The following is a 26,576-nucleotide window of genomic DNA, read 5'->3' on the forward strand; positions in this document are numbered from 1 at the left end:
TGATTCTGGAAAACTGAGAAGACAGGCAAGTGTACACATAGAGCAAGAGAAGAGTTGATAATGAACAGTAATATGTAAAAATTAATAATGAGCAGCATATCTGTGAAAAAACCTACTTCTGAAAACGAGCTGGTTTTTTGACCTTGAAACAGACATCCGTGTACAGGTTGTGGATGTCTGATGAATAGATACGTATCAAATGCCTGTTCTTTAGTATAAACTGATAGCCCGAAAGGAACTTTTTAAATAACAGTAGGAGTTTTCAAGAGGAACCAATCCTTATCTGTCCAAGTGCCCATAAATAAGATCAAAATAAACTTATTTCAGTTATTCATATTAGTTGTAGGATGTGCTTATAATCCATCTTTTGACAAGTTACGTTTCAGTTCAAAAGTATATCAGATTTGATTAGATTAAATATTCCAATGGTATGCCCTTTCTTGAGAAAAGTTTCTCCTCCCAAATCACTTGCCGTGGACAGATACTCTTCAAAAGGATCTGGGTTTTCTTCTTTTTCCCCAACAATCATTATTTTGTGGGAAAGGAGTCATGTTTCCCATCTTGCTATAGCCAGATGTACTTCCTCACGTCTATTAGTGCATGTGCCCATAAAATAGTCTCAGTTCCCACTGTTCTGTAGCCCCTCTCTCGTCCTGCACAGCACCTGCATGGGCTGCAGAGACCCTCAGTCCTAGTGCTGGCCTGAGTGACCTACTCCGCATGGGAGCATCTTAGCCTTGGATTTGCTTCATATTCTTTACATAACACCCATATAAATCAGTGAATCCACTGAATTCCTGTAGGAAATACATGTGTAAATTCAAAACAGCTAATCCATGTACAGACATGAGCCTGTCCCCAGATGTGTGAGGTTAAGTGGTTTACTGTCCCAAGCTGTGTGATAAAACATGGGCAAGTTTAAGATCAGAATTGAAGGTGGGGGTTTTTTTCTTCAAATCTACTTCTTAGTCCTTTATTGCATTGAGTTTCATCACTGTACAAAAGACTATTTTTTTTTCATCTGATTGTATAGAAGTGGAAATCCTACCCTCCTCCAAGGAATTCAATTCACATGGTTCAAATGAACACCATAGAAGGCAATTTACTCTATAAACAGGTTTCAAACAAATTACTTCAGCAATGAAAGAAAGTGTTTAAGGTGGACGTTTTTCAGCAAATACTCTGGTTCTTGCAGTGCTTTTAATGGTGGTAAATTTTACATGAACACTTACTTTAAAAGTTTTTTGGTGTAATATAAATGATGCACTTGTTATCGTGAAGCTGTCAAGAACAAATCTAATATTTGTAAGCTGCTTGAACAGGAATTTTGTTTTGTGCTCCCTGTGAATGAAAATGGGCCTTTTACTGCTTCTGCACCTATTTGTATGTTGAGATGTGTCCCGCAGAGTGAGATGAAGATGCCGTTCATTCAAATTCAACCAATTTGTATTTTTCTTTGTGCACAACTCTCTGAATAAACAGAAATCCTGGATGACTGCTCTACTAATTGCAATGGGAATGGAGAATGTATCTCGGGGCACTGCCACTGTTTCCCGGGATTCCTTGGTCCTGACTGTGCAAAAGGTAATCTCATATTAACTGACCCACAGTGCATGACAGGGATCACGATTATGGTGCATGACTGCTGGGCTTGCAAAGATTCAAAGTGATTAAAGGAGATTTAATTCCTTTTTCCAGCCAGATGGCAGATACAGTACAGGCACACACATAGAAAGTTTCTTTATGCTCTACTTGCGCGAAGATGCATCAACCACTTCGCTCTCCCTGACTTTCAGAGTTAATAGATTCCTCCACCCCTCTTTGCATCCGCTCCATGATTATAAAATACATTTTTTAATAAGTGTGTTAGCTTAGCATAATGTTTTCTGTTATTTAAAAGTGACGAACAGTTTCACTTTGGAGAAAATTGCATAAATAAGTCAAATGCTTCTGTGGTCTTAACTTGAATAGGGTGTCGAAAAGAAACCTAAAGCAGCTTAGACTGTTTTCCAGCACTGAGGCAAAAAACATGCTAAAAAGATTGTAAGTGAGCTTATTTCCATTTCAGGTATTTCTGTCGGTATTATCCATCATCTGCTGCGTATGATGTCTGGAAGTTCTCATGGTTTTCCAGTGTTTCCTCAAATTTAGGATTGACTGTAGTTTTTAAGAGCTTGATTGGCTCAGAAATTGATACTGGATTGTAAAACTAAACTTCTACATCGCTGGTTTACATGCAGATCAGTAATGGCTAAAACTTCAGTAATGTTAAGTCTGCTTAGAAGAAAGAAGAAAAGGGCAGTATCTTGCTTCAGTTCACAGGGAAGAAATATTAATCTTACTGAAAATCATAAGCGGACATCACGGCAAATTTTCTGCAGAGGCCAATCAAGGGGAGGGAATTATTTTTATCTTCTAAGATATCCCATTTCAGGTCAAAATTAAGGTGTGCTAGTGAAGCAGACTGAGGAGACGAGGACATTGTGTTACTTCTGCACTACCTAGTTCAAAGATTTCAGCCTGTCACAACCCTTGAATCAAATGGAGGACTGGGGGGCTGGAGTGGAAAAGCAATTTTACAGAATGATAAATGCAATAAATGTTAATCTATGTAAGTATGTAAATACATTTAAAAGGTCAATCTGCCTTCTTCAGATTCCTGTCCAGTGCTGTGCAGCGGAAACGGAGAATATGAGAAAGGTCACTGTGTGTGTCGAAATGGGTGGAAAGGACCAGAGTGTGATGTTCCAGAAGAACAGTGTATTGATCCAACCTGCTTTGGCCATGGTACTTGTATCATGGGCGTCTGCATCTGTGTCCCTGGATACAAAGGAGAGATTTGTGAGGAAGGTTTGTGAAGTTTCCCTCTCTATAGTTAGGGTGTTTGATTTTTGTCTTTAATCTCCTAACCTGTTTTAAGGTAGTTAAGAACTCACGTAGATGTGAGAAGCTTGCTGTGAAGCAGTACCGTTTTGCTCAAAAGCACCTTTACTGTCTCATAGAAAGTAACGTTAAGATAGAAAATTATCAAAGGTAAAGGCATTCAGGTCTCAGTGACAGTCAGTGGAAGCTGATCACATAATTTCCAAGATTCACATTTTTATTCTAAGAGATTAAAATTATTTAACATTGTCTAATAAGACCATCTAATAATTGTAGCATGGACAGTCCTCTGAAATACTCAGTTTCTCTTTCGGTCCAGGAGGACTCTAGTTCTCGGATGATTTCCTGAATCTCAGTAGCAAGAACAGAACTGGGTGGAAGTTTTTGCCTTTCAGCAAGCAGTGTATTCTCAATCCTCCAAGAGTTTCCTGGAAAACATCCCAGCAAGCAAGGATTCCTTTTTTTTTGTGAAAGCTGTGAGACCATCTTGATTTGTTTGACTCCACTTTTCTTCTCTCAGGCTCCAGATACTTTTTTCAGGAAGGGTGGCTGGCGTCCCCAGTCCTCCTTGCTGCCAGTGACCTCAGTCCCTTAGAACACACTGTCAGAGAGCCTGTGCAGACTTTTTTACTTGGCCAAAAGCTAAGGGTAGGGCAGTCAGAAGATCATTTAAACAAAATATGATATGGTGTTCTCCAAAGTAATCAGAAGATCGTAATCAGCTTCTCCTTTTCTTCATTCTGTTACATCTTAGATTTTTCTGCGAGGAACGTACTGACAATATAAAGCCAAAGGAGCAGCAAACAGTTTCAGTTTACCAGAGCATATTGTGTAATTCTGTTGTCATATGTCATTTTTACTGTGAGCCTGTGTTCAGGGTACTAAACCGGCATCCTTTAAGGCTTGGCTAATAAAAAGTGGGAAATTCTGAGAACAAGTAATTGCACTTTTGCTGGTTGCGGTACCAATGTGTCTCTGCCCTCATCTATAGAAAGAAGCAGTTGTCGTTTGCCTGTTAGCATTTCTGAGATAGCTCATCAGCTTTGACTTTCTTCCCCTGTGCATAGCCTCAGAAAGCAGAACTCTTCTTCATGCTTGCCCTGATCTGATGATTTTTCACTAGTCCCCTTAGCCTGAAGCTAGTGACAGCATACTTTGTGCTTCCTGCTATATAAAATTTAGGTAATTCTTTTGAGTAGCACGCAGAGGAGGCTTTTTATGTGGCTCGAATTCTCTAGTCAGAAAAATGTCCAGGATGGATTTGATGGATTTGACATACCTGGTACGGTTTTTAAAGGGAGGATCAAGAGAATGCTTCAGACATACTCAGTTGTTGGTAATTTCAGAAACGGACAAAAACGAGAAAACCCAAATGGGAAAAAGCACTTAATACACAGATTTACTCACTGAGGCCGTGATGCCAAACAAGCCTGTAGCTGGTGAGAGGCTGACTGCTGTTTTCAGTTGCTTTGCTTCTTTCCATAACATGATCCTGCAAAATGGTTGAAAAATATAATTGAGATAAATGTACTCAGACAGCTATTGCAACGAAGAGTATGAAAACATTGGATTTTTAAAGTGAGACGTACTTAAATTTTAAAAAAAGGTGGAATTATGTAGAAATAGGGTGGATGAAACAAACCTGCGCAACCAGGTACAGTGGGTTTTTATTGTAACAGTGTGTGCATGACATGACTGTTCAGTTTACTGTATCGTACAACATAACTTGTGCAGTAGTGGAAGTAATTCTGTCAGGAATTCAGATTACATTATTGTATGTAAATATGAGTTTAGCATTACAGCAATATTGTTAAGATAGCAGACATAGTAACAGATGTACTCTTCAGGGAACAGCAGTAGCTACATGTATTCATTGCTATGGCAGTCCTTTGAATTTGTCCTGTCAGATTATCATTACTAAAGTGAGTGATACTTTTTAAACTGTTTATGGAGTCACTCAATTAATTTTAAAAGATCAGCAAAATAAAGAGCTGTCTCAGGATGAGAGAAAATTGCTGAGCATTTTTGTCCTATGCTTAGCAAGATATGCGTTGTCCAGAAACACTGATTCCCCTCTTTCAGAATTACATTGTGCTGTGCACAAGCCTGGAAGGCTGAAAAAGATACAACATAAATCTTGAAATAAGATCTTGAATTGGTGGCATAGCAGCTCAAAAGATAAAGCATCACTTCTTTATTCTTAGGTCAAAAGGTCCTATAAACTGGAGGCCGTTAATCTCTACGTCTGAAGTATTTAGTCTTCCCTTACCGAAGCAGAGAGCGTCTCTTCATTCCTGTAGCATGGAATACTGTTTGTTAAGTTTACAATTTAATTATTAAAACAGTACTTGTGCTGCTACTTGAAAAATACATACAAGAACTTTCAAAGTGCCTCTTTAACATTAGTGTGAAGCATGATCTAACATGAATAGGCTTTTGGCTAATTGTTTCCCATGCTCGGACTCCGCAAATCCTCTTCAGCTCTGCAGTCTTGCTGCAGCCTCCAGAGAAGGCAGGCTGTGTTCTGCTTTAAATTTATCTTGTTAAAGAAATGCTGGGGTTTTATGAAAGAATATGCTGATTATACAGGACTAACCAGCTGATTGAAATTCTTCTACAGGGCTCCTGAATTTTTCACTAGGAATAGTTTAATCCAAATTGAGAACAAATTTAGCTCTTTGTCTGTTTGCAAATTGTTCATCAGTATGTTATGACTTTTATGAATCTGTTCATTATCTGCAATTGCCCAGCACATACTTTTTATGAGTGTATGAGATCTTTTTACAGAGAGCATTCAGTCAGAGATTCACTACTCAGGGTTAGTGGATGGCCATTTTTTTTTGTATCAAATTTTCATCTGTAGAGATAGCTTTCCACAAGAAGATGAAAGAATAAATCTTTCTTTTCCCAGATGTAAATAAAACACAGAGCACAAATACGCAAATGGAAACACAATGCACAATTGTAGAAGTAATTATTAACTGCTCCAGTTCTTTCCCAGCGCTGCTGCTGAAGCTCAAACTTCACTGACTTGGACCAGTAGATCTGTCTTGGGAATCTGCATTTTAAAAATAAGACAGTATCCTTGACAAGCAGAATCGTATGATCTCTAACAGTCTACGTGCTTGCTTTTTTTCTTTTTTTTGGCTTGTACTTTTGCACAGATGTTAGCATAGACTGTTTTTTCCTTGTGTTTGTTAACATCGTTTCAGTTTGGGTATTTGCACAAAAATCACCAAATTAATCTGAATCCCTGATGTTGTATTTCACTAGGAAACCACTGTAAAGGTGCAAGTTTTATGCTCTAAGTCATATATTCCCTGCTTTCCAGAGGACTGCTTGGATCCGATGTGCTCTGGCCATGGTGTGTGCGTTCAAGGGGAATGTCACTGCTCCACGGGCTGGGGCGGTGTGAACTGTGAGACGGCGCTTCCCGTGTGCCAGGAGCAGTGCTCGGGGCACGGGACTTTCCTCCTGGACACGGGACTCTGCAGCTGTGAACCGCAGTGGACGGGTTCAGACTGTTCAACAGGTGTGCTGGAGATTTTATTTTTTCAATAATGCCTATGCTTTCTGTTTGAGTCGTGAAAGAAAGTAGTTACTATTACTGTGCTAGTATGAGTTTAAAAAACAAGATAGGGATGAACCAGGGGTGCTGTGGCATGGCACTTAATGGGTTTGTCAGCAACTGGCTTTCTGTTGACAAGGCTAGAAAGGCTTTTCCTCTGTGACAAGAATGTTGACTGCCTGATGGCATAACAGCGAGAACAGTAGTCCTGCAAGAATGCAAGTGCATCCTGGCATGGATTGGAGTTAAGCATGACTCTCACCTGAGATGTTGAACGCTTATCAGGCTCATGGAATGAGGGAATCCACAACTCTGAGAGAGACTGGGAGGATATGAAAAAAATAACAGTCTAAATGCAGTGACTGATGAGTAAGAAGGCTCTGTCAAAAAATCTTTAAACAAAAATGACCATCCATTCTCTCACGCTGGGATAAAAAAGCTTTTCTTTTGTAGAGGACCATCAAGGTTTGATCCCACTGAATTTGATTAAGAGTTGAAATGGATTTCCTATGTGCTTTGTATATTTTCGTTTCGTTTTCTTGAAATGAATGCACTCTGGACATTTTACTCTGTAATGGAGCATGTCATTACCAATGTACATTTTACTATTTTTTTGCCCTGTAAAGCTCACAAATCCGGAACCTCAGATGATAAGTAGCACATCCCAGTACAGAATAGATGCAAGTGACAGATTTGCTGAATACTGTGGAATACAACCAGTGGTCCAAGTCACCAATTTTTCTTAGAAATCATCATTCAAAAGAACACTTGGAACAGTATAAATTTCCATTCAGATCTTTAAAGTGTATGGTTATGATCTTTAAGTTGGGACTTATGAAATGTCCCCCTCCATGATAACTTTTTAAGCAACAAAATATTGATCTGCTAATAATTTTCAGTGTTTGTTACAAAGACGCTGCATTCTTTCTACACTCCAAAATTAATACATGCACTTTCAGTCTGACACTGTCAGATATGGTACCTGCTTTGATAAGAATTGACTTTTTATTGTCTTTCAGCAAAAGCCTGGTTGCTTGCATTTTTATCATGTATTTTATTATGTGTTAAAAATATTCCCTGAAGGTTAGTAATATAGTAGTACTTCCATTAATGAAGCAAATAATTAGGGAAGGTGCTAATTATGTACTAATTTTTTACTCACAAAATATGCAAACTAATTCTGTTCTAATACAACGTTATTGTAGCTCAAAGAGAGATGTTAATCTCCAGTAGGTCTGTTGTGTCAGGTGCATGGGGCAATTAGTAAGGGAACAAAGAGCTAATAAATAAGTGCAGTGAAGAGGCTTTTATCTTGTGTGCTAGGATCATAGTTTTCATGTTTGTCTCACCTCCAAAGCTGTTTTGATTAATTTTTAGAAGAAAGGTAACTTTTTTCCTTACCTCCATGAACCAGTAGGGAAAATACCTCTCTTTATTCCTACTGTCTTCTGAGTTATCAAAGGATGCTTTTACAACCACCAACAGGCATCTCTCTATAGCTAGATACTTCGGATTTCTCCTTTCAAATGTATCTTTCTTCATCGGTGTTAAACTAGATTCAGGATTGTTGTGGCAATACAATGAGTGTTAGACTGGAGTATAGATGTTCATTTGTGCTTGAGACTTTCTTCCTAGGATCAGTGATTGCTGTGCGTGCTGGAAGTAAAGCTTGATTTTAGTGAGGAAGGAAAACATCAGATGAGTAAGTCAACAAGGTCAGAACAAACGAGCTGTCATATGCGAATGGAAAAAATCATGAGGTTCTGTACAACGAAGAGGATGAAAAGGGTAAACCACAAACTGCTCGTCTGGAATCAGACAACAAGGAAAGCTTTGCAACTGATAGACGAGCAGTCTTTCAGCCTGCCTCAAACCCTTGCACTTTCCCCACATCTCTGTACCGCATCATTGTCAGTACTGTGAAAATTTGCCTTTCTGTATCACCTTGAAGAATATAGGCTCCTGTCCTGATGATTTCTGCATTCCCCAGCAAATTCCAAATACTTTCAAAATAGAAAGATAAATTATTTTAAGTTTTATGTTTTTCCTAAATAGAAATTAATATATCTTGCTGTACTTTAAAAAGAAGAAATAGCAAAGGTGCCAGAATGCTTTTGAGTACATTATCCCAGAAACACTGTGGCCCACCTGAAGAGGGATGAGCCATCTCTATGATACCTTCCCCTACCTGCCCATCTCTAGCTCTTCAAACAATAAGAAATTCCATTTTACAAGCGGCAGACAGGGGAAAGACTGAAATCAATGTCTGATGTCAGATGAAGGGTGATTGTGTGACCCATGCGTGTCCTGAAGGATTGCCAATGTTTGGAGCCCCAGCCTGAGATCTGGAATCATTCATGGATTTTTGAGGCTGGGAAAGACCATGGTGTTCATGCTGTTTGATTTTCTGTAGGACATGTACCAAAAAAAATCATCCTTCGGTTTCTGCTTGACACTCATGATTTCTGTTTAGTTTTTAGAAATTCAACCTTCTCACAATGACTGCAAATGAAGGATAGTCTACCATGTCCTTAGGTAAATTGTTTGAATTATGCCTGACCCGCTCTGCTAAAAAGTGCACCTTCTACTCCCAGTTTGAATAGGTGAAAAGTCTTACAATTGTGTTTCTTTCTGTGAGGTGAAAGACTGTCAAATTCTTTTTCAAATTAATTACATTTTTTGTCCTTAATGTTTATAAAAAGAGCCAATATTTTAAATCCATTTGCTTCTTATAATGCTACATACACACACCTCTCTCTCTCCACCACCACCCCTTTCTCCCTCTCCCTCTCCCTGTCTCTCTCTCTTCTCCACAAGAAGAATAATGCCAGAAAAAAAAATGTCTATTTCTTGGATTTTGGATAGGCCTTTTGGGAAGTATGACTGACCACATAAAGTATGCGTTTTCCTTTTCCTATTGCTTCATAAAAAAAATTACATCAAGGGAACACTGAAATTCCAAGCTTAAATGTTCAAAGGCCAAAGAAAGACAAAAGAAGATACCTACACGTTAACGAACTCATCTTTCCTGTGTTTCTTATGAAACAGGTTTCACTTTTCACACTTAAGGAAATGCCATTTTGCTAAGGATGTATGGCCTCATCATTCAAGCAGTTACTTGCTCTTGTATATACTTGCTCTTCTGCACAGTTGCTGTACTAAAGACAATGTCTTCTTCTAATCTACCAGACTGTTCAGATCAGATTCTACATGCAATTGCATGCTGACAGTGTTTGGATACAACAAACACTGAACTGTGACATGATTGAATTAATTGGTTGGTAAGAAGCAGCTAGTTTAAAAAATGTGAAATGTGTATATAGTTATATATAAATATTTGAGGGAGCACATGCACAAAAGCACAGAGTAATGGAGTGAATTGGATTTATTTCTAGTCTTCCCTCGCATGGGGCATGGTTTCTAAAGGGACTGTCAAAATGAGGAGGCTATAGCTGTGATCCACCTAAGTATTGCAGAGTCCATCTTGGAGGCTTCCATATAGGAGTATGAATTCTGGCGTTATCCCCTTTTTTGGGTCAGCAGCTAAATGTCTCAGATTGTCCATTGAACTTTTGCAATGCTTCTTCTGAAGAGCTCTTCCTTTTCCTTTAGGCCTTATGTATGTTCTTAAGGAATTAATTAATTCAATAGAGTAGAATAATTCAACAGACAACATCTGTACTACAAAGGCTGGTATAACTAGGGCAGCCCTAGTTTGTGTTCAGAGTTGAGGATTACTCTTCTATTCAAAAATCACTCCAGTGTTAGAGATGTTTCTGACACCGTGGCTGTGGAGAGAAGCTGTGTGGCACTGAATTAGCTACCATATAACCAGTCCAGAGTCCATCTGACTTACTGCTCTAGTTAAACTGTCCTGCATGACCTATCAGCTTGAGCATCTTTTATGTATGAGGATTAGTTGGCAATCGGGCACCTTTGTAGTATTGCTACAAAGCATACTGTTAACAGCTATGAGCTGGGGAGAGCAGATGCCTGCTGCCAAATTCATTGACATCCTCTCCTGATGTGGCCATTACACCAGCTTCTAGCCAAAAGAGTGGTAATTCTGAAGTGCTTCAATATCTTATTGTTATCATCAGAGGCCTGAGGCTAAGATTCTTCTCCAGTGTAGCATAGACCTGCTCACTTTCTTTGCACTGCTTTGATTCCCAAAGTATTTCTAAGACCAAAACAAACAGAGCCACAACACTGTTACAGTTCCACACCGTCCAAGCCAGTTTTGGCTAGTCAACCTAACACAGACGTCCAGCATAGTCTGTGCTCTGACCTGTAGACTGCCGAAAACCGACCTCACTGCACCACCTCCAGATATTCCTTCTAGGTCCAAAGTTCTTGATGGCCAGTTGCCATCCCTTGAGGTCCAGAAAATCCTCTTACAGAACTCCAAAACAGCTGTCAGGATATGTTTTCATCGTGTTTGAATCGGTTCTCAATAAGAGCAGCTCAGTATGGCTTGAAAGTTATTCAGACATTTAGTATTGCTAATCCTACACTACTTGTAGGACACAACCTATGTTGGCTTTTTATTCAGCTCTGTTAAGATCCATCCTTTCAATATTCTTAGCTGGATATCTGTTACGGACACATTTAGCCTCTTTCTACCCTACATATTGAACTTCCATGAAAAGCCATTTTCTTTTGTTAGCTCAGATTTCAATTTGCCTATCCCAAAGATGACATGGTTTTCATTCAGGCTTTGCCTTGCTACTTATGTGCCTATTTGTAAAGGCTCTTCCTATCAGCTAACATTCAAACAGAAAGATAATATGCTTCTGATTCTTTTGCCTTCTTTAGACAGCATCAACTGAATTTTACTCTGAAAATATTGACAGATCTTTAGCTACACTGATCAAAACAACGTTGATAGGTATCCTTTCTACAGCCGTATGTGACATCAGGAGAAAAAAAAAAAAATCACTTTCTGTCTGTACCTAAGATTTGGTTTATTATATGGTCAAGATCAAAGTGCTTTAGTTGTTCTATATGATTATACGCTGACATGTATTTACCATGAGGGAGATGGATTAGCCTGTTTTGCCAATTTGCCAACTGGCTTGAACACTGAAGGTCAAAAACAAGCTGTGGCTTTCACTGCTTCAAAATTATACCAATGTCAGACATTTGTAGAGAAGCAGCATAGAGTTCTTCCAGCTGAGTTCTTCCAAATGCTGTACCTTGGACATAGGTGTTATAATTGCAGTTGCAAGGATCAGTGCTGCAGTCATTATTCAAGTAATGTAATCGAATCTTTCATTCCTGCTGGCCTGAGTGGACATTGCTTGCTGCCTTTACCTGTGGTGTAATCTACGTTGAAATATACACAGAGATCCAGTGTCTTCTTCCACAGTAACTTTATTTCTTTAAGTTGTTTTAGTCAGCTGTCCCTTGAACAGTCATCCATCCCACTTTTTGCAGTCTTCACTTTGGACTGTATGACGAATGAGGAGAGTTGTGTCCACTTTTGCCTAAAAGTAAGGGAGGCACGGCTGTTAGGGCCAAGCTAAGCTGATCTCAGGCAGAGGTCCACAGACACGTCCAAGGAGAGCTGTCTTTCCACCATTTTGATTCCCAAAGTGTTTCCAAGACAAAAAGAAACAGCAACAGCACTGTTACAGTTCCACATTGTCCAAGACATTGACCCCAACAGTCACACTTACCATACAGCAAATAGGTCGCCTTCAAACATTGTAATGGCTTTAGCTCATGCTGTCAAAAAAACCATGTGATTTTATCTCTCTAATCGTTAGTTTGTGGAAAACAAATGCTTCTCTGATGTAAAGCACTGAAAATTAAAAACCCATGATAATATTCACAATATAAATGTGAGTATTCTATGTTTGAATTAATCCCTTACTATCTTGTTTATCACTTTGCTCATTTAGTTTTATTTTCCTAGTTCAGTCGTCCTTTGGCAAGTTGCACAAAAATGCCCAAAGGCATTTGGCCGTTACCAATTTAGCCATCTGACAGTGGAGGGGCCCAAGAGAGATGCACAAGAGATTGGGTTCCATTTCTCGTTTAGTCTCCCCCCTCCTCTAAAAGATATGAATAGAGAATAGAAATTTCATACTTTGTTCCAAGTGAGACTGATTATAAAATACCTTTTGTGAAAACTACCTGTGCTGGAAAAGGTCATCCTTGGAATACTTCAGAGTCTCAGCATCTTTATACCATACTGAATCCAGTTATAATTGTATGTGAAAATCCATTATTATTCAGACCTTCAACATATGGCTCAGCTGATCTGTGCAGTATGGGGGTGATTTACTGTGTACATGACAGAATAATACAGGAGGATGGAAGACTGATAATACACTATTTTAATGTCACCAGGACTTCAGTATAGTCAACTTTCTACTTACTGTCTGTGGATCTTTGTTGCTTTATTTATAGGCTGTCATCCAAAATCCCTTGATGTTAATGAGTCATCTCCCTTTGAGGCATATAGGCAGTGCTTTTCAGAAAGACAAAATCAAACTTGTGAGTACTGACTGCTCGTGTCGGGTAGAAGGGAAGCTCTGGCTAATCGAAGGTGCAGCATCAACAAACTGAACAAAAAAACTCGTCTTCTGTTCTCAGATTGACACCTTTAACATGGAGCCTTGGATTAAGGGGTTGAAATATCAAGAGAAAATGGATGACAGAGCTATTCAGTGGGGCAGAGCCTTAGCTAGCATAAATTAGCGTAGCTGCAGTGATGCCACCAGTGCAATCCCAGTGTGCTTCAGGTGAGAATCCAGCCCCGAGTCACAAATTAATTGTAGCACTGTCCTGGTTTCGGCTGGGATAGAGTTAATTTTCTTCCTAGTAGCTGGTACAGTGCTGTGTTTTGGATTTAGCATGAGAATAATGTTGATAACACACATGTTTTTGTTGTTGCTAGGTAATGCTTACACTAGTCAAGGACTTTTCAGCTTCTGCGAGAAGCTGGGAGGGGGCACAGCAGGGACAGTTGACCCCAACTGGTCAAAGGGACATTCCATACCATGCAATGTATGCATGCTCAGTATAGAAACTGGGGGGAGTTGGCCGGGGGGGTGACCACTGCTCGGGAACTGGCTGGGCATCGGTCAGCGGGTGGTGAGCAATTGCATTGTGCATCACTTATTTTGTATATTCTTTCATCATCATCATCATCATTATTATTTTCCCTTCCTTTTCTGTCCTATTAAACTGTCTTTATCTCAACCCATGAATTTTACTCTTTTTCTTTTCCTGATTCTCTCCCCCATCCCACTGCGGGGGGAGGTGGGAGTGAGCGAAGGGCTGTGTGGTGTTTAGCTGCCTGCCGGGTTAAACCACAACAAGCACTATGCCTAAAATATTACAGACTGAAAAGTAATGAAATCTGTGACTCAGCTGATGCCTCTGACATCCTGTCCTGTATTCGTTTCTCTAGACTCTATTCAGCCAAAGTAGGCCAGTTTCCATCCTCCTTACTCCAGGACATTTGTCATAATTTCACTGAATCCATTTATACCACTGAAGCAACCTAATTATGATTGGGAAAAGAATACTGGCAGTTCTTAGTCACAAAAATATTCATCCTAAAATGATTATATGGAGATGGTATATATTTAGCGTATCTATTTTTGGTTAAGCTCTCTCTAGCAAGATTGGTGGTAATTTTACAAAGGGTAAAAATGGATCAGCAGCCTCTTCCTTCAGTATCTTGCGAAGCATAAAACCTCTTTAAAACTGAAGTGCTTTGAAAAATGCAAAATGTTGTAATTGTTGTAAATTGATATGTGCAGAGTAGAGTAATTTAAAAATCATTAGAAGTATGCATTTTTTAAAGTTCTTCAAAAAGAAATGAAGGCATAATACGGTATATTAATATAGTTCAAGACATCTCAAATTGGTTTCAAAATTAAACATCAAAAACCGCAACTTGAAAAAATAATTAGGTAAAACCATTTCATCGCAATCAGAAAACTCTTCAGGTTTAGGAAATTGCAAATTATGGGTGTCAGTCATTCTGATTTGCCAAGGACAAGGATATTCACTACAAACAACTCGCAGTAGTGAAAATAGCCTTGAAATTTCCTCAAAACGTGATGTAATCTGCCATGCATTTTCTATAGACTGTTCCATGTTGGTACTTCTACGCTGCTCCCTATTTTAGACAAATCTCAAGGATTATACTATAACCATCCTTCATTGTTCTGCTCTAAAGAAATGATGGACTTACTTAATTTCAGCTAACTGTCCTCTTTCTTTAATTTGTGAGGAGCTTTGACTATTACCGGTCTGCTAATTAGAAGGATGATTGAAGTTTCCCCTGCTGTACATTGTCTGACATTGTAGAAAGACTCTTCTTTACTACTGTATATTTCATTGAAAAGAAAAAAAACTATGTGTGACTAGTTTGATTTGTATCTCCTGTAGAGTTGCAAGAGTTTGCAAAAAGATATCTGGTGAGCAAGATTTCTATTAAAAACTTAGTAGTTAAAGATTGGAACACTTAATATGTGTTGCTGAAGAATTTAAAACATGAGAAATTTAAGGCAGTGAAGAAGCACTCCAATAAAAATTAATTCTCCTGCATGTTGAAATCAGTCCAGAGGGAACCAGAAATACCTGATGTAGTCATGTATTGATTTAGGAAATAGGATAAGTCAAGGGTATGAGATATACAGTGAGGAAACTTAGGATGTTTTTCAACTGATTGCTGCTTATTTTGCAGATATGCCAAAAATAATGGCTCTTTCCTTCCCTTTTTCTTCCTGAAAATTAAGATTCTTAATCTATTGCTGTCTGTACCTCATTCAGCAATTACTGGAAATATCCCTCATTCGAATGTAAACATAATTTACTTAAGTCAGTTTTTGTAAATCCTGGTTTGATCCACAAAAAGGTACTACTTTTTCCAGCGGGTGGAATCCACAGACCCGATTTAGGATGCTTCTATCCCAGCAGTTCTCTTCCCTAATCCAGGAGCAAGATACCCGAATTGCTCTGGTGACAGCAATACGGTCCTGTTTATCCTACCTTCTAGGTAGCTAACAGAGACTTTCCTCTCTGTATGCACGGCATCGCGTCTCTATGGGGAGTCGTCGTGTCCAGGAACTGTCCACCTCAATGTGTTTTGTGCTGGGCCAGCTCCAGTAGATCTGTTTTGAGAGTAACGCTCATCAGGATCCTTAGGCAACACCTGTGTAAGATCATGCAGATTGTGAAACTAGAGGGCTTAACGTAAAGCTATTATGACCTCAGTTGTGTGATTATCTAGTAGCAAAACCTGGCAAATAAGTGGGATTTTAGTAGCAATTCAGGTGCCAAAGTGGTTCAAGCACCACCAAATTAGGTAAGCGAAGCAAAGGGTTTACGGGTCTAAATTTTGGATTTAGACATTTAAAGTTATAGTTAAGTGCCTGCATCCCTTTTTGCATCTCAACCTCATCATCTACATGGTAGTCAACCTACTAGACAGTGATTAAGAGCCATAGTAAAACAACTGACAGGATACAGTATGGAAAGGACTTTTGTGAGTACTCTATATCCAAGAAAATATCAAGATGGAAATTCTGAATATGCAAGGCTCGTACTCCACAAGAACCCTTTATAAAAGAGGTCTTTGAAGTAGAGAAGTTGTGGGAACGTTCTGCTGGTGTTGTGGGTGCTGCAATGGAGGGGAAAAACCAGCCTAGACGGACAACAGAACAGTAGTGACATACAAAATTTTCAACTTTTAATTTGCTAAGCCAAGTCCAGTGATGAAACTCTGACAAGTTATCCATACCACCAGCATTTAAAGAAGGGTTCTTGTGTTAGGAGGGAGCTTCCCTTCCTCACAGCTGGAAAAGCACAAATGGGAATTCCTAGAGCAAGGGTACAAAAAAAGCACTAGAAATTAACTCTATCCCTACCGAAACCAGGACAAACAACTAGAGGTTTTGTCCTTCAGTGAATTTCAGAATATGTATTATGCAAAATGTGTTGCATCAGTCCCTGAAAGGCAGATATTTATAATATTCTCTTACTGTCATGGTAAGGGTTCTGCAAAAATAGTTATCATTTCAATATGCTTATGCAGCAGAGTCTATGAAGTTTAACTTACCTCTGAAAATAAGAAATTGCTATTGATAAAAGTCAAAATCATGGGAACTTTCTTTTCTCCTACATATTGCATTTTTAAGCTTTTTGATTGTGTAGATTGTTGCAAGGGTAATATATGTAAACATCTAAGGAATTCCTGGTCTCTGCCCTCTTTAAGGACTTTTGCTTAAATGTTTAGGCTCAAGGAATACTTTTTAAATAAAATGAAATTTATAGTAATTATGCAAGAACATTTCAATGGTGATAGAGCAAAAACTCCTTGTGCATTGTAGCTGCAGTGTACATTTGGGCATATTGCTCTTCAGTTCAGGAAGCCTTGGCTATATTGTAGACAGATTATTAAAATAGTATCTATCACCTTGTGATCCAAAATCATTTTCTGATGGACTGCGGAAAGCTGATTGTTCACATGGCACATTTGTATTTTCAGCTCCTACTCTGGTCACCCATGCACTCATTACAAAAATGCCTCGAAGAAGGGTGGCCAGCCTGGCGGTGCCTCTGTCAGCTCTGCGGAGCGAGAAGTAGCAGGGTATCTTTGAGCAGTATGTGGCTGGGCAGCATGTCCTGGGGATAACAGAACTGCCACAGCAAAGCAGCGTTTGCATGGGCGAGGAGGAACCAGGGAGAAGTGATGAGTTTGTGGAAAAATGTAGGCAGCGTAGAAGGAAGAGAGCAAGCAAGATAATAAAGGACACTCGTTCCCTTCTTAAAATCTACAAAGCGTTATTGCAGTTCTACCGCGGACAGTGAGGAGTGTGATAGCAGCGCTCACTTAAAAGCCAGGGTCGCGTGCCCAAGGTGCTGCTTCTCCCTGGTGCAGGAAAAATGCAAGTCATGAGCTGCATCTTTGCTTTAGCAGCAACAAGACAGAACAGCAGCTGCCAGATGCGTGTTGCTATTTCTGTTCATGCTGCTGACACAGAGGAAGTTACGGTTTATTTACTGGGAGCTGCTTCATCTCTCTCTGTACTCATCTTCACAAACGCAGCAATGAACATAGAAATGTTTTCTCCTTGTCCGTGTAAGCAGTGTTCATAGTCAGTCACTGAGCACTGTGTGACTTTTGCTAATTGAGGCTGCGCTCCTTGCTTTTGTGAAAGAGCTTGTTATGCCTGGCTGTTGTTTGTCCAAGAAACTGCTTATTTGCGCTAAAAAAAGAGGAAGCAAGGCTGATTTTGCTTTTGATTGTGAAACGGAGATGTTACTTAGAAGCTGGTAAAGACCTTTGATTTCTCATATTAGTCGTTACTGTGATACAAATTGTTTGTTGGGAACACAGAGTTCCTAAGGCTTATTTTAGCTGATCCATTGTTTCTGTCTGTCCATCTAGTCTGACTCTTCCCTGAAAAAAAAATTGTAAAAATGGAAGCACATCCTTTTAAAAGCATCCAGTCCTAGCGCTTCTGCAAGTCACTGTCCCCTTTCCTTCTGAGTGCCATCTCTATGTCCGATTTGGGCAGCAATGGCATCTGTGCCATTTTGGGGCTGCCATTGCTTTTACACAGGTGAATCTGAATAGGCGTTCCTATGTTGAGAAGTAGTACCAGTGCCCACTCTTTCAGCATTTTGAGCCCTTCGGAGATATGATAAGTAAAATATATCTTCATTACTGAAGTCAGCAGGTGCATCTAACGTACAGAGCACATGTCCTGGGTGAGGTAAGCACTTACTGCAGCAATTTTTGTGGGTGGACCCATATTCAAAGGTCATCCTGTAAGCCAGTGAATTAAAGATGGTGTCTACTCTTTGCAAATAGTGCTTAAACAAATCGTTACTTCTTTACTGAATATTACTAATCAAATTTACTAATTAAATAATTGTGGAAAACTTCATGCTCTGAGCAGAGCCCCAGTTAGCATTAATAATGGTACTTCTGTGTATCATGAAAGATTTAGTGCTTATATAAAGATGTATCCTGATCCACTCCGGCAATCTGGTGAACCTTTGCTGAAAATAGGTGTCTCAAAATCTTTATTTTCTTTTGATGCTGTATTAGTTCAGGCTGTACCTGTGAGACAGCTTTAAAAAATGTACCTACTGAGCCATCTCTTTGCCTGTTTCCTTTTTCCCTACAAAGCCATTTGGCTGCTCTCCATGTTTCTCATCGTTATCATAGGCCTCATGCCTTTCCCGATTCTCATGGTCTGTCACTGACTCAACAGGTTTCCCATTTTTCCTACACAACTGGCTTTTCAGCCCAAGGAGCTGTGGATTGCATTTTCCCCTCTGTGAGTGAACACAAAGGCATAGCTTTCATAGCTTTCATCTCTCTCATTACTGCTCACAATAGATTGGTCTGGACTGCTTTCTTACTAGTCTCCTGATCAAATAAAATATCGAACAAGGTAGACGTTGCACAGCCTTTCCTTTTGTGGTTCTCAGTGTATTGTGAAGGATTTCAGAGGTTGTTAGAGCATGAAGCTCCAGTGACAACTGTAATCTCACTGCTTTACAACATGTACAACTTGAAATCAAACAGTGGAGACAAATTATAAACCAGGACCAAATTTGACAAGGAAACTCCACATTTACTTGGGAAACACGGTATTTAAAAAATGTCCTGGTCAGAATAGTGCGTGGTTCTTCTCAGCTTTGTGTCAGTCTAATCTTCCTTGCTATTAGGTTACACTTCTGCTCATTTATTTTAAATGTTTCCCACAAAGGCCTTGTCCGACCTGCCAACCTGTATTATCTCTAAGAAAGAGACAGGTTCTGCAGCTGAAATCTCTTGTGTGGCAAGCACAGCATAATTGTATTCTGCTTTACACCAGTAGTATGGCTGGGTAAACAGAGATATACCCAATGGCAAATGAGTAATCCTTTTCAGTGGTATCAATTTTCAGAGCTTTGGCTGCCTGAGATGAAATATCTGTTAGTATGTTTACCATTACCAGTCCAGATTCAGCAGGCTGTATTGATTAAATTTTTGCACTGTAAAAATACCATTTTGAACCACAGCGAAATCGATAAAGGGTGAGAATTTTTATATATACAAATTGGATTTGGATCAGGAAGAAAATATTCTTCATGAGATGAAAAATAAAGCTGAAAAAAACGTGAGGTAAAAGATCTAAGAAGGGGAAAAAGTTTCTCTGTCGTTTCCCCCGCCTCTGCCGTATTTGCCTTTTGGACCTTTCTGTCAGTCCACTGATTACTTTTCTGCACAAATAAATTTTCAAGCAAATTGAGGCTCCCAGTTTGGAAAAGATACTTTCAAATAGGTGTAGCATTATCAGAAGCTACGTTACAGTTTTTTAAAAAATGCAATTACATTCATATATTTTGAGATACACAAGAATGTTAATGGCAGCCTTCCTACTAGAAGTCAGAAGAGCTATTTATAGAGTACTTAATGCATCAGAAGTAAGTTCAATAAGAGGATGGTAGGATTATTTCCAGAAAGCAATTAAAACTGTCACTAAATTGATGGTGAAACATTCTGAGTAACAAACTGTGAGGATATGGCATTTTAGTTCCAGTGGTTTTATTTTATGTGGTAAGAAGATAAGAAAGGTAGTTAGATCTCTGTGAGGCAACACGTCGGAAAGGTTTTCGGCATAAAGCTTACAGTAGAAAGGTTTAAAAAGAAACAACATTTGGAGAATGGAGAGGGTTTGGAGAAGTTTTGCCTTTGGTAGAAATAATTGATCATTGTGTGGTAATTGTGTCTGAATTATCCCAAATAATAGTCAGAGCTGTGTGAGGTTTAGATTGCCCCATTTTGTTCTGAAGACCTTGACTGTTCAATAGTACTTTTCTGCAACTCTTGTCTCTCTGAGGAAGACCAGGCCTCCGGAGATCTCATTGCCTCCCGGTAGAACACCTCCGGGGATAATGCAGTTCATAACATGAAGAAGAGCGCCAGGATCGAACCTTTATTCAGTCAGAGTGATTTCAGCTGTGCTATTTTTCAGTTGCCGGTGAGACCACCCAAAAGCTTATTTACTGGAATCACTGATTTATTTCATAGCAAAACTGATAGATCTACTGAAAACAGGAAACAGGGTATCAGTCATGTAATCATGAGGGGAAGGGGGTACTTAATACGAGTCCAAGTAATAGAAGACATCAAGAAGATGCAAGAAAAGAATGATATTTAAGGAGTTTAAGGAATGTCCACGTTTGTGTAAAGCACGGAAAACTGTAAATAGTTGTAATAGCTTACGAGCCTCTCTAACATCGTTCAGAGCCAGAAAAGAGGGCAAATACGATTTGGAGTAGGACCTGTTGTCTCCTTGAGAATTTTTCCAAAATCATTCCTCTTCTACTTAATATAGTTTTGTATGCTTGCTACAGTCTCTTGCTTTATGACAGTGTCAGAAAGGATAAATATCAATAGCTGAATACATTTAAACATTAAACATTCTGATAACAGACTGTAATACAAAACTATTTCAGATGCAAATGTCTCAGGTTGGGTGAGATGAATCTCACTCTGTGTGTCTTTTGTTGGGATGGGCCACTGAGTCCCACTTTGTGCAAGAGGAGAATCTTTGGAAATGACTGTGGAAGTGATTTTTGAGGTATATGTGAAAACAAATTCAATGCAATAGTTTTGCAGTGTCCATGTAGTTAACGTTAAAGTGTTGCTTTGAATTTATTCACACAAATATGACAAACCGCTCAAACTCACATATTGTTGTGTTATTGTGGGATGACCTTTAATATATTTCATTGTCAGATGTGAGCATGCAGTGCGTGGAGAGAAGGACAAGAAGTATTGCAGCAAGAGAAATTTAGATTGAGAGAGCATTTGTCTGTGAAGATAGTCCGGTGGTGGTAGGTTCTCTGTTGCTGGGAGCTTTTAAGGGATGCCAGGTATGATTTCATTTGGAACAAGGAAGAACAGATGATCATGTGAAGTCCTTTGCACCTCTATTTTCTATAAATCTACATTAAAATAGGTAAACTGGGCTATGCACATAGATAACATGTCAGAACTGTGTATTATTTTAGTATTCTGACAGTAGAGTAGTAGAGTCTTTTTTTTTTTTCCCAAAGAGTTGTCAGTCATTCAGTGATGATCTTTTACATTGATTTATTTTTGATTGTACCAAATTTCACATAAAGTTCTATGGCATTTTCCCATCAAGTGCTGCTTGGTGGTGTGAAGGATGGGGAGAAGATGTAGCAGTAATTGTTGGGGAATGCACCTTTGCTGCCTCTTCCACACAGGAACCTGATTTCTGTTCACAAAACCTGGCAGCTGACAGCCAGAGACTTCAAAATTAATGTTTTGCAGATACTTCCAAGTCCCTTTGATTTCCAGCTCAGGCTTGAAGAGCAGCTGCCGCTGAATACTGGCATAGCCCATGTAATTGCCTCTGTAGCAAAACTGTCCCTAGCTTAATGGTTTATCAGCATAGCTGTGGTTGGCTAGGAATGTAAAAAATTGCACACCTAAGTGACATACTGTGACACTGTTGGAGAAGCCTAGGTTAGATGCAGTTATAACATCCAGATTGCCAAAGGAGTTTGTTTAAATCAGGAAAATAATATAAGCTGTACCATAAAAATAACATATCCTCTAGTACAAATATGTAAAACTTGGTATCTACATTGAACTGCTATAGTGCACTCTCTCAGGTAACCTTCTCTAGTGGGGACAACTTTCCATTAGGTTTTATGGAAAAAATATAGCTCAAGTGCTTTTGAAACTCCTAAAACTTTACATTTTTGAACTGTTTTGTGGTGTAAAAAATTATATTAATAAAGTCAGTTGCTGAAAATGAAAGCTAGAACAGAGTTGTCTCCAGGACACAGCGGGAAGGTAATTTAAAAAGCTCAGGAACATTGTTGAAATTATCATGCAAGCTTATTAAATTCAGCGTATATTTAAATTGAAAAAACTTTCTTTATTAGGCCTAGATAGGTGATTTTTTTGCTGCCTCCAGCAGTTAAGCTTATTGGGTGAAAGTCAGGATAGATTAACTTCTAATCTTTATGGAAAACCACTTATTAAAAAATGGATAGCAAAATTATGAATATGATACTTAAGGTTTAGACTGTCTGTAGAACAAGACTCACCACTGAATGTGAAGAAAAGTAAAATGAAAGTGTTTGCGTAGTATTTGACCACTGTTTTTTAGATAGTTTTGTTATTCTTAGCATGATTTTCTAAGAGTTATTTCTGAAACATGTCAAATTAACATTAAAATCTTCCCTTATCATTACAAATTATAAAATATTTAGCTTTAATTTCCCTTTTCATATCACATAAGTAGAAACTTATTATAAAACACATTTGAAAGAACTCATTGTTGACTTAGGTAATTAAAATGAAGAGTGTGGAGTGAATTTTTAATGCTTTTTAGATTAGCTCAGGAATGATCAACGTATTTGTCTCCTTCTCAAGAATATGTACAAATAATGCTTCACAGCTCACATTTGCCTTCTTCCGAGAAAATTAATGAGCTCTCAGAATTAAGGACACGTCAGTAAAAATTCTAGACTGGATTGAACATTTTTTAAGTCTCTTATTCATTAATTGGTTTAAGTCTAAGGACTCTGAATTTTAGATTTGATAGACTGTACTTCATGAAAGTCTATAAGAAACTGCAGGGGTCGGCTGAGGCCAGCTCCCAGCAATGTGCCAGCACGTTGCTTGCAGTGAGTCTGCACAGCTGAGCTTTTCCTTAAATAAGGAAATTAACTTTCCAGCCCTACACTTAGAGGACCTTGTTTTGATTGCAAAGCGTACAGGTACAAAAACTGAAACAGGGCCATGGATTACTGTGAATTAGGGTGACTCTGTTGGTTTCGTGGGAGCCATGAAAATTCACGCCTACCGAGGATCTGGTCTGTTAGCTACAGACCAGCCTTCAACCCACCACGCTCCACGAGATCTGCCTAGAGCTCAGGCAGGCAAGCTGGGCAGGCGTATATCCCACTGAACGGTGACAAAGAGGGGTGCGAGAGAAGAGATGGCTTTTATGTAAGCCTACAAGCCTAAACACCAGCACAGTTGAGGGACTTCAAATTGTGTTGCACTGTACATTGTGAGAATGATTGGCGATTAATGTAACAGCATAACTAAAGGCTTGTGAGAGAATACCCCTGATTGACTTTTCTAATCCAAACTATAACCTCTTGTCACCTGCCTCCCTTCTTACCTTAAATAAGTCACCTCCCCCTTGCTCTTGTCCTGTGCAGTCTTGTCTGATGGCACAGCTTGTGGCTCCTCAGCAGGACAGCCCCCATCCAGGCTGTGATCTGCGTCTCCTCCCTCGCCCTGCCTCTCTTGCTTCTTTGATCCCTCAGTGGGCTGGTTTAGCTCAGCAAGCTGTCAGGTATTAACCTAGGAAAATAAAGTGAATAATTATCTGCCAGTTTCATGATCTGAATCAGCTCACCACAGTTTCAGATAAGCTCCAGACAGAGCCAGGAGATGGATGGAGAGGAGGGGGACTGGAATAGCTGTTTCAGGCAGAGGAGCCATCTTTGGCTGTCTCAACTGCTGCACCTACCCACAGCTCAAAGCCCTTGCCCCGCTGTGCTGGCCCCTTGTGGAGTACCCACTGCGTTTTGGGCTGCTTCTGAGTCCTGTAGGACCAACTGCTATGGAAGGAGGAAGATGCTCCATTGAGCAGAACGGTTGCATGATGTCTGACTTGCTGTCGAACTTCAGTGCTGTCTGAATTTTTACCACTTTTTATCAGCTTTGTTTGAAGCTATTTACCTATTTCAAGTTATTGTATTGTTTCCCATTGTATTTGGTCGCTGTCCACTCACTCGAGTATCTCATTTTGTCTAGTCTGCTGTGGAAACCCAGTCTCTCAATACAAACACAAATGCTAACCTGGCTCCCTGCTATGCTGATATTTCTGTACTTTTTTTATCTACAGGAGGGGCTAAGGAATTGGTTTGCGTTTAAAAACAGGACAACCTTAACTGATAATGCTTTTTTTTAATCTTAGTTGTTTGAATTAGCTGTGGATTAAAGCCGCAGGTACTACCACGGCATTAATAGGACGATGTTAGGCTTGATTTCCCTTGCTTTGCATGAGAAGTCTGGGGAGAATCTTGGATCATTCACCAAAACAAATGTAAGTCTCAGGATTGGCCTCAGTGACCATAAAGTATGAGTGGGCTGAGAAGCAGGAGAACTAGGGTAACTGAGGAAAGTGTCTGGTCCAAACTAAGAAACCAGGTTTCGTTACGTCTGGTGCTTACAGAATTGGTTTTGATCTGCATCAAAGATGATTTAGATTAAATGTTTTGGGGAAAAAATGCATTACTAGAAGGAAAGACAAGAGCTCGGTAAGATCATTCTGGCATTCCTTTTCCGGAGCAGGTTTGACACACACGTGTTTTGTAACGCTTTTTAGTCAGTTACTGGTATCTGGTTACTGTGCCCTGACTTGCTGGTAGAAATGAGGTGTGAAGACTGAATAACTGGACGCAGGACAACTAACCTAACATTTCCTGTCACACAGAGCCAGTTTGGGGTCCAGAACTCGTGCCGCTGTGCTGTCTTCCCAAGGCAGTGTGGTTGGGATAGAAGAAGCCACTGTATTCCAATAGGCGAAAAATAAAGGAAAATTTGTTCGGCTGTGTGTGACCTTATGTGGGAAAATAGAATAAAAAAAAAGGAGCCTTGTGAGTGAAGACTATATACTGACTGGCCTAGGATATTTTTTTATGAGCTAGGAAATCTTGTATCTCCACTTCATTAGTCTGATTGAACTTACGAGCTTAAATAGTGTTTAAACATTTTATTCTTCATGTGAAATGTGGGGAAAACAATGGAAAACTTTCAAACATTTTAAGATCCGTTTAATTTTGGCGTTGTAAAATAGGAATATGTGCAAGATCTATGTCCCTATGATAGGGATATGCCTACATTGCCTTCGGCTCCATGCTGCTATTTCTTTTATTTGTTTGGAAGATGAGTTTGTCGTGATTAGACTGCTGGGTAGACAGACAGAGGTGAGGCAGGCATGCGTGCCATGTGTGGGAATGTGTTCAAGGATTTCCACAGCTGGTTCTTTGATTTATTTACAGATAGAGAAGTGGTGGGAGCTGCTAGAGCTGCTGACACGATCGGAAGCCCTGTGTATCACTTTGTTTCCCCACTTCAGCCGTTCCAGCCTACATTGCCACTTCTGTATACTGATGCCTACAATATTCCCTGAAGTTTTGGCATCAGCTGAACTAAGCCAGTCCCGCAACTGCAAAAAACTATGTAGCAGAGACTCAATCCAGAAAGGTCAAAAAAAACATCTACTCCACTTACCCCAACGTAGTGTAAGCTACAGAATATTTCTTAAAATCCTCTTAACAATCTTTGCCACTTACAGTAAAATACCAAAAGCACTAATTATAATGAACTAGAGGGAGATCAGGAGAGATCAAAGGCAATCCCTCTAGCAGCCTAAGTCCTTGTAGTAGCAGGTAATTTGTTAGATTTAATTCTCAGGAGTTAGTCCATGCCCCAAGCTATAAAGATAGGTTAAAATAATACCAGTGGTCCTCTGCCAGTCTGGCCTGGGGGCGATTTTTTTGTGATCCCAGATCTGGTGGGATCGGTTTACTTCCTGATCATAGGAGCAAGTACTTGGGCGAGTTCAGTACCAATGAAATAACAGAGCAAGTCCCCCCTGTAGTCCTCTGAGCGGTCTCCCAGGTTTTCAAGGAACCAACAGGTACCAAAACAAAAAAGCCAAGCCAAATTACGCAGCAAGGGGGAAGAAATCCTTCCCAGTACCTGCAGGCAGGCAGTCCAAGGCATGAAGCATTAGATCAGTACATGACCAGCAGGCAGCAATCAAGACTTTCTAAGGGATAATGCCCCAGGCTCAGCACAGTCCTTTGTTTGAATATAGCAGGGCAGTCTCTTTCCTTGTCTTATATACTGTTTTGCAGGAATATCATCAGATAATTATGTTTATTTTGCACTCTAGTATAACACAAGTCCCTGTCTGAATAGTAAAATTAATTATTTTTTATGTAGCTGGTTTTGACTTCCTCAGGACAGTACTTCACAGTTGCTTTTACTGCATTTTCTCTTCGGTTCTTTACCATGCCTTCTGCTTCTGAAGGT

At 39.5% G+C, this 26,576-nt stretch overlaps 1 protein-coding gene across 2 annotated transcripts in view; it reads left to right on the forward strand.

The window, feature by feature from the left end:
* Nucleotides 1-26,576, forward strand: part of TENM1 (teneurin transmembrane protein 1) — a 254,601-nt gene that overhangs the window by 125,611 nt on the left and 102,414 nt on the right. For both annotated transcript variants that reach the window (XM_009275367.1, XM_019471028.1), the window contains exons 8-10: nt 1,483-1,584; nt 2,656-2,850; nt 6,215-6,415. In XM_009275367.1, coding sequence (XP_009273642.1) covers nt 1,483-1,584; nt 2,656-2,850; nt 6,215-6,415 — 498 coding nt within the window. The remainder of the gene's footprint in view (nt 1-1,482; nt 1,585-2,655; nt 2,851-6,214; nt 6,416-26,576) is intronic.

This window comes from Aptenodytes forsteri, unplaced genomic scaffold (assembly GCF_000699145.1).
Source record: "Aptenodytes forsteri isolate BGI_AS27 unplaced genomic scaffold, ASM69914v1 Scaffold143, whole genome shotgun sequence".
Classification (NCBI taxonomy): Eukaryota; Metazoa; Chordata; class Aves; order Sphenisciformes; family Spheniscidae; genus Aptenodytes; species Aptenodytes forsteri.